At 34.6% G+C, this 9,083-nt stretch overlaps 1 protein-coding gene across 2 annotated transcripts in view; it reads right to left on the bottom strand.

Moving 5' to 3' along the window:
- Nucleotides 1-522: 522 nt before the first annotated feature.
- LOC132550366 (inositol hexakisphosphate kinase 1-like) overlaps nt 523-9,083 on the bottom strand; it is a 28,535-nt gene continuing 19,974 nt past the window's right edge. For both annotated transcript variants that reach the window (XM_060214417.1, XM_060214418.1), the window contains exons 2-6: nt 8,270-8,545; nt 4,329-4,509; nt 3,636-3,823; nt 2,264-2,439; nt 523-1,783 (exon numbers count right to left, since the gene is read on the bottom strand). In XM_060214417.1, the coding sequence (XP_060070400.1) occupies nt 1,232-1,783; nt 2,264-2,439; nt 3,636-3,823; nt 4,329-4,509; nt 8,270-8,477 (1,305 nt within the window). In that variant the 5' untranslated portion in view covers nt 8,478-8,545 and the 3' untranslated portion in view covers nt 523-1,231. The remainder of the gene's footprint in view (nt 1,784-2,263; nt 2,440-3,635; nt 3,824-4,328; nt 4,510-8,269; nt 8,546-9,083) is intronic.

The following is a 9,083-nucleotide window of genomic DNA, read 5'->3' as shown; positions in this document are numbered from 1 at the left end:
AGTGTAACTAAGCTAAATATATTGTAAACCGGTCAAGCAATGCTAAAATAAAAAATCTACACATAAGTGAATAATGCATATTGCACCTCTGTTTACACCTGAGCTTATCACATCCTGACCTGAAAAGCAGAGGTCACTTCTATGACCTTGAACTTCTGAAGTTAGTAACTCAAATTTTGTCCAGGCAATGCTTCAATTACCAGTAACTGAGTTAAAGTCTCTTAAAACTCCGCAATAACAGTCTAAAGTTACCATCCTGACTTTACCAACTAAAAATGCCACTGACTTTCAAAGTTACTACAATCACTTCACTGACCTTCCATGTTGACAGTGTGGTTTACTGTAGACATCTGACTTCTGTTACATAAATAATTGTAAATACCCATACATGTAGGAAATTCAATAAATATATCATTGAAATATCAATTAATCATGACTACTATTAAAATAAATAAATGGTAGATGAAGAGTATGACATAACACAAATTTTAAAATCTGTGAAATAAGTAATAAAAACTCTTTAACAAAGCAAGTTGATGTGTTAACCACCAAGCAAAGCATTCAAAAAACTAACACATATACCATTATGCTAAAATGATCTAATATCAAGGCAGATAATTTACTGTAAATTTATCATAATACATATCACAAAAATTAAAAAATAACTACATTGTACAGTCTACTACGGCAAACCAAAACATTTAAATAAAAATTTTCTTTAAACAAATGAAAAAAATACCATAAGATTTTCTGTAGATGTGATGCTACCTGTATTATAACTGATGTGTAGGCTTATGTGTGACAATCAATGAATCTCCGCTAATATATTCAACACTTGAAAATGAACGTAACAACAACATAAATCTTCATGTATAATGAAAAATCTGTCTCAAGTCAATAAAGTCATATACATGTAGATCATTGTAACAGAATGAAGTGATTTTTATGACATAAATGCATGAGATCTTCTGATCAAACATACAGAGATGAAAATACATAGATGAAATTTAACATGACCCGATATTGATATGGACACATCAGCGTCGATGATCCTACTGGTCTAGAGGTCAGCTTATACATCACACTCCCTTCTTAACATTGAGACACCTCAGATTAGACGGAGACAGACTGCCATCAGAAATGTCCAGTGATTTTTGCCTGAGGTATCAATGTCTTAAAAATCACAAACAAAATCCAACAATTTGTGTCAATATGCACAGAATATTTTTTGTTAGAGAGGGAGGGGTCTATCCACAATTTCATTAAACATTTTGATGAGGTTTGCAAGGCCAAGGAGATAGCCCTCATCCGGCCCCTTGTGTACTGTTTTATCGCCCTGAAAGCCACTGTGTGTACTGTGTGCAAAGTCTATCATTTTCACATCCACATTTGGGATCTGTCCACCACGCAAATAGACCATGTTCGAGGGTTGATCACCCTCCGATACACAACTTGTGTTACTGTCACTGTCTTCATGTTCAAGTTCCCGCTCTCCAGCCGAGTGGGACTGTCCGTGTCTACTGGTGGAAGCTGTATTACCGTTGCCCACCACACCATCATACATGATGAGGAGAGAACTAGAGTAAAAGCGGAATGTGTCCTGTTCTGTCACACTTTGGTGCAAGTCTTGTAGGCGTTTCACTATCTCGTGTACCAGTTCTGTCCGCAGTGTGTGACCATTATGTAAGAACTGACACAAAGCCTGTTTAAAACCTTCCACCGATAGGCTTCGTCCATAGTACTTGTTGTGACAAATGTATTTCTGGGTGTTGGCCTGGTAAACCTGATATCATATACAAAAAATATTGAAAAAGTGAAAACTTGTTGACAAGCTACTCTATCAATGAGGTAAAGGATTAATAAAACAAACAACAAAATAATCATCTAATTTACTGTAATTACTGACTGAAAAATGTCCAGTTTCCTGAATTTACAATTAGTTTTGTACTTGTTGGTTTTAAATGTTTTTTGAAAAATTCTCAATTAGTTCTAACTATGATTAAATGAAGATGAATTCACATACTAAAAGTATTTTCTTTATTCAACAATATGATCAGGTTTGGTAATTAGCTCATCCATATCTATCACTGCTCAGCAGAATAACCAACAAATGCTCTATCAATTTTCTGTGATAACAATGTTCTATACTTTGTAAGGTATAAAGGTCCTCACGGCCTTTTACAGAAATACAGAATCCATTAACACCTTTATACCACTGAAATTTGCAATCTATATCAGGAATTATCTGCCCTTAGATTTGTACCTGCATGCCACAGATGCGAACACCGAGGACACTTGACGTTGACTGTTCACATTTTTTAATGTGACTTTGTTTCTTGGCCTCTGGGACGTCATCTCCATGTTGTCGTGTTCCCATTTTCAGGTCCAGAATACAGGGGTAATCACATTGAGCTGCAATATTCTCCAGCAAAATAAACTCTGTCAAAGGTCAAGGATCACTACTCTTCTCACAGACAAGAAAAAGACAACTTTGCTACATTTGGTCATCAAATATTATCCTGTAATCCTACACAGACAGTATGTAAATCTTTATCACAACATTGATGTTTTACATCCACTGAAGACATATTTCTAGGTATCAGCTTATGTAATATGACCTGTTACGACAATAAATATTCATCATAAAATGATATTATACTTGCAGATTACATGTCACCATGGAGACCACACCTATAACAATAGGATGACAAGGTAAAGGTATTTCTCTATAACCTAAAAAAAATATTGATCCTGCAACAAAAAAAAAACTGCTTCCATAACATTTAAGATTTATGGAGCTTGTTATATAAAGTTACAAATAGTTTACTTTAGATCAAAACAGGTTGGCTGATATGACAAATTCTCAGTCTTGTTTCATAAATCTTTTACACAATGGAAATTAATTTATGATCCTATATAGAGCCGAAACTTGTTATCTTGAAATTCAAGGGACCGTGGGAAATATTTTGACTTAGCCAAATTCTGACTCAATAGCACGATACACTGTGGTACAAACCACGTAATTTAATCTCTCATTTGAAATGGCAGTAAACAAACAGAAAAAAATTAATTTCTACTTTCTCCTTTTATTGTTTATTCCTTTGGAAACAAAACCTGTAATAAAAACACCAATCAACTACATTTATATTCAAGTCGTTCCGTCCCACACATGTGTAAACTTATCTTCCTGACTAAGCACATATACATCATATATTTCATGAAATAACAATAAAATGAAAATTAAAATTTGCTTTTGATATGTTATAAGAAACGATGCATGAAGCTCCAGATCATATGACTTTATTATGAATAAATAAACATATGAAAAACGCAGCACTAGAAAGTTTTAACCTGTCATTGAAAACATTATACAAGCACCAGACTTAGGCAAATCTAACGCAAAACAAATCAGGCACAGATGACAGGCAACTTTCTACTCTGTGTATGTATTGACAGATTTCGTCTGAAGACGAGCTTCAACTGTATATTCTGCTTTTTTAAGTCAATTGACATAAGTAAGACATTAATATAATTATAGCACAGAGTATTAATAATGAATAATCTAATTAAAAATCTTTACTATCTCACGCTTTCTTGGCCACAATTATATAGTACTGAAAGACAATAAAGGATACTACTAGTGAAAGAACCTGCACCCTGTGTGATACGCCTCATCTTGGACAGTTGGCGTTTGTGGCATTTAAGGCTCCAGGGATTGATCCCCTCTGTCTTGTCATGCTTGCCTGATTTAGGATCATTCATATGGAACACCTTCTCTGTCTGTGTGCTCACTTCAAGGCTACCACTCCTCAGCAATCTCACACTACAAGGTCAAGGTCATATATATAGACATCAAACTACATACGATTCATACCTATACACAAAGAACAAGGTTAAGATTATATACTTGTACTTACTATATTATGATCTACAGAGTATTCTAGCTTTCTAGCACAACAGCTTTAACTGGTTAATGACATTGGTTATGCAAGGTCACACAGATCACTATCATATGACCTTTGGCCAATCATGTCTGTGACTTACAGGTCATTTGGCTGGTCATGTTTATGTGTGATTCACCTGTTCAGAAGTATGTGACTGGTCAGAACTATTTGTGACTAACTTGTAGTGGTCAGTTGGCTGGTCATGTCTGTGTGACTCACCTGTAGTGGTCAGTTGGCTGGTCATGTCTATGTGTGATTCACCTGTTCAGAAGTATGTGACTGGTCAGAACTATTTGTGACTAACTTGTAGTGGTCAGTTGGTTGGTCATGTCTGTGTGACTCACCTGTAGGGGTCAGTTGGCTGGTCATGTCTGTGTGACTCACCTGTAAGGGTCAGTTGGCCGGTCATGTCTGTGTTTGGTATTAAGGACGGGACTAACTGTATCTGTATCACTCTCGCTGGATGCTGGAGACGTGTTCCTGGTGACCTTGCCACTCTCAGGAGGGTAACCAATCAGTGTAATATAGCCCTCACTGTCTTCATGTAGCTGCACCTCGATAACCCCTACAAATCAGTTTTAATGAATGAAACTGGTCTATTTACAGCCTTTTTTGTTTTGTTCCGAATATTGCTAACCAGAAGTAAAAATCATGTATAGATAGTATACTAAAACCTTCACCTTCTTTAAAACATAAAAGTTAGAGACCATCCCAACAAATACATAAAAATGGTTAATTTCTACCTCAGTTTAAATATGAGAAAATTGTTGTTTTCAATTTTTTATAAATTGTTTTCCACCTACCCTTTCTTTTTACCAGTAAAGTTCTATTTTTTTCACTTGATGAAGGAAGATTGATATAGAGCTTAATGTACAGAATTAGGGTACGCCTATAGGTCTATAACGCACAAAGTGAAAATTTGAAAAATTGTGGGCTAGGGTCTACATCTATAAAATAGAGTACAAAAACCAAATTATTATTTAGCAGAATACTCATAATTTAAGCTAAAGAAGAGGCCCAAGGGCCTTAACAGTCACCGGAGTCACAATGTTTCTTGTAACATGTCATAGAAATGACTTTGTTAAAAAAAAAAGACTTCAACTACAATGTACACATAATGCAAATGTAAATTGTGCTTAACACTAACTGCTGTTCCATGCTAAGGCTTCTAACACAATATGAATTAAAAGAAATTATACCTCAAAATGTAATTTTCCTACAAAATGTGAGACCATAGGGTCATGAAATTTACAATTTTGATAAAGCATCTGAAGGCCTTTCTATCCATGAAGAGTATTTTTTTTTTTTTTTATTTTTTATTCTACCCTGCCTGGGATTTGAGAAGATTTTTGAAGTTTCAATCAATTTTGACCCTTTTGGCCTGCCCTCAGGCACCTGGGGGTCAGGGACCACATAATTTACAATTTTGGTGCACCTTTAACTATGGAAGGTTTTCGCAATTTTATTGAAATTAGTTGAAAATGTTAAAAGTTTATGACACACAAAACACAATGCACAACAAAAGGGAATTGCAATAAATTGTGCAGAAAAACATTATCCTTAATGTACATTTACAGAATTTAACAAAAAGTTCCCCTAAATACAATAACTGTATTAAATCATTGGTAAGAATGTCCCTGTGTTAGCTACCTGTAAACTTACAAAAGGAGAGAGATATCTGTCACTAAGAACTAGTATAGAAATAAACAAAGTGGAATAGTGAAAGTCTATACCAATGCAAAATTAATGAAAACTAATTTATTTGCATGTTCAATAATAATAAATACATGCATATTTACACAGTTATGGATTTTATGAAGTAAGTCATTAAAAGAAATTATCTTTCACTATTTTAATTGGAAACAAACCACACTTTTATCAAAATCAATAAAGTGAAACTGGAATTCATGTTTCCGTACATAGATATCAATACTGCACACAAGAATAAACAATTGATCACAAATGAACTGCATTCAGTCAGACATAGACATATGCTATTTGGATCAATTCGAAAAATTAAATAATACATAACATATATGTATCTTGTTTCAAAATGATAATTATCTTGTTTAAATGTTAGTTATCTCATCTAAAATGTGATAATCATCACATTAAAACATGTTAGAAACCTTGTTTTAATACATTATTTAATATATCTCCTTTAATGAGACAATGATCTCATTAAACACAATAATATTATAATCCTTATAATGAGTTCATTTTAACATTAAAACTCGTTCCAGGCCTAACGTTTATACAACAAGAGCACCGCAAAGCAGAACAAAATACGCCCGTGAATATCAAAAACAAAGAAAATAATTCAAGAATTAAAGTCCTCCACCAGGAGTACTTTGATGGAAGTCTAAGGTCGAAGAATAAAATCATGTTATAGAGATTAAACCTACAAAAGTTCATAAACATCAGTTAGAGGAAATATTCAGACAAGATTTTTATATTTCATATCATGGTGATTAAGCACACAAACTGTCATAAAGATTGGCTGAAAAATGTAGGAGGAGATCTCTGGACAAGATTTCTATAGTGAAATAAACAAAGGGGCCTGACTTTTATTCAAACCGTCTAATGAAAACCCTGTTCAGGAAAATACAATTTCATATCATGGTGATTAAGCCTACCAAGTTTCATAAAGATCGGCTGAAAAATGTTGGAGGAGATCTCCGGACAAGATTTCTATAGTGAAATAAACAAAGGGCCATAACTCTTCTTCTAATCACCAAATCAAAACCCTGTTCAGGAAAATACAATTTCATATCATGGTGATTAAGCCTATAAAGTTTCATAAAGATCGGCTGAAAAATGTAGGAGGAGATCTCCAGACAAATAAAAGTTTACGCCGGACACCAATGTGCGTATAAAAATTGTATCCCCTTCCCTCAGGATTCTGGTCAATTACAACAATGAGTATTATTAATTTTCTCAAAATACATTCATGTTGTTGGCTTCACAATTTGCATCAAACAATCATTTATGATATCATTTATGTACAAAACAATACTTCAAACCACATCTATGTTGTCATGTGAATGTATGATTTGAGGAAAGAGCCAATATAGGGTGATCTGTATTAAACAAGAATTAATATCGTCACTAGTGTTAATGGACCTGTAATGAAGAGGACATAATATGATAAAAGTAACACCCTTTAAAATTAATGTTATACTGAGATAAATAATGTACAAGGTATATCAGAAAAATATTACAGCTGTTATAAGATTTTACAAAGTAATTATTGTGAATTAATGTATTAAAATGAGATCATTATCCAGTTTAAATGACAACCAATGCTTTAAAATATGTTTTATTGTGACAGTTATCATGTTTTATTGAGGAAAAAAGATTGTTTTGAATTTCAAAATGACTTTCATACATATAATTTAAACTCTAGCAATCATAATGAGTATTGCTGAAGCAATACATGTCTCTACCAGCCCCCAAATGTTATGACACTGATTTATGTTTTCTAAAAAAAGAAAATGTGACCTTGACCTTGACACAACAACCCTGAAATTTGAATCTGTCTAAGAAAATCAGATGCTTTACGAGTGTGAGAAGTCAGAAGAAAATCTCTCAAGGAATGAAGTGGCTAGAGTGCAGACAATGATTTTCCAACAATGGCGCCCATAAATGTTTGATCTTTATTTCTCTTTAAAAATTGGATACCTTCCCTTCTTTTTCTTCTATTCTATTTTTTTCTGATCAGTCCAAAAATTAAACTGGCATACCTAGGGACAATGGAAATCCACTCTAGATGGCCAACTGTCCCCATTTTGATTTTCTTTTGCTTTCCCAAAATCAAACAATTAAGGACCAAGGGTACCTATGTATGAAATTTGAGAAAGATCTATACAAGAGGTCTCAAGAAAAAAGTGCTAACAAACTTTACTTGGCAAAATTCAAGATGACTATCTGTCAGCCTTTTTGTTAAACAAGTCAGTCCCAAAATCAAATGGGCACAACTTTAAAGAAAGGAGAAACTACATATGAAATCTGAGAGATCCATCCAGTACTTCTCAAGAAATAGTAATGACAAAATTGATTTCTGGACAGACTGACAGACAGATGACAGACCACAGATGTAGGGCAATTTGAATAGCCAACCATCAGATGATGGTGGACTAAAAATAGAAACAGTGACCTTGACCTTGACCCTACTCCCTGAAACTCTTGTCCAAGACATTTTGATACATAATAAGTGCATGAAGTTTAATGAGAATCACTTAAAAAATATAGCTGCTATAGTGCTGTCAAACTTTCACAGATGCATGGATAGGCAGACAGAGGGATGATAGATGAATGCTACAAACCTCTGTATTGTGGAGTGAACTGCTTTAGACTACATGGAATTGCCTGGTAGAAGACCTGTTCACGTTCTATCAGTGGTTTGCAGAGTGTGTCATCATTGAAGCGTAGCATGCTGGTATGACCGCCCACCTGATGGATGAACGGCTGTAACTGGACAGGTTCACAGTCACCCGGCTCTGTGTCCATCATGACTGCGCCCTCCTCCGGCATTATTGGCTATAGGCCAGACAGTGTTGGGTTAGAACCCCACTACTCGACCATCAGGAAGTTTCCACACACTGTAAAACAGTAATCAAAAACAATCATTATCAATGTCTCAGTTTGCACTTCTTGAACCAATTCATATGACAAAACCACTTTTTTATTGCATACATGCAACCTTTTCACTAGCTGTAGCAATAAATCAACTTGCTTTGAATATCTGGCTAGCAGATTTACATCACATATTAATGCCAGCCAAAAGCATGTATGTATCCTTTAATAGGCTGTTAAGTGAATCTGAACCTTCAATTCACCATGAATAATCCTTAAGCAGGAAGGAGTTCTATTGATGTCCCCTGGGCATGTCTTGCTATTTCAATTCCTTTTGTTCATTTACCTTAGTTTGAACTGGACAGAGTATAGCAATCCCAGCATAGAAAGTGTGTTGACATGAAGTTCATACTATAACTATAAAGACCAGTGCCAATGACCTTTCAATGTCCCATATCTATCAGGTTTGACAAAGTAAATACCTTTGCCAACCTCTCTACCTTGCAGCCTTAACAGGCATATACAATCCGCCCCAGTTTTAGAGACTTATGTTTTCCTAAAGTT

Source organism: Ylistrum balloti, unplaced genomic scaffold (assembly GCF_031769215.1).
Source record: "Ylistrum balloti isolate Yb309-2 unplaced genomic scaffold, AGI_CSIRO_Ybal_v1 Utg370120, whole genome shotgun sequence".
Lineage (NCBI taxonomy): Eukaryota > Metazoa > Mollusca > Bivalvia > Pectinida > Pectinidae > Ylistrum > Ylistrum balloti.
The sequence above is the reverse complement of the archived record's forward strand: the minus strand, read 5'-3'. Positions and strand labels throughout refer to the sequence as shown.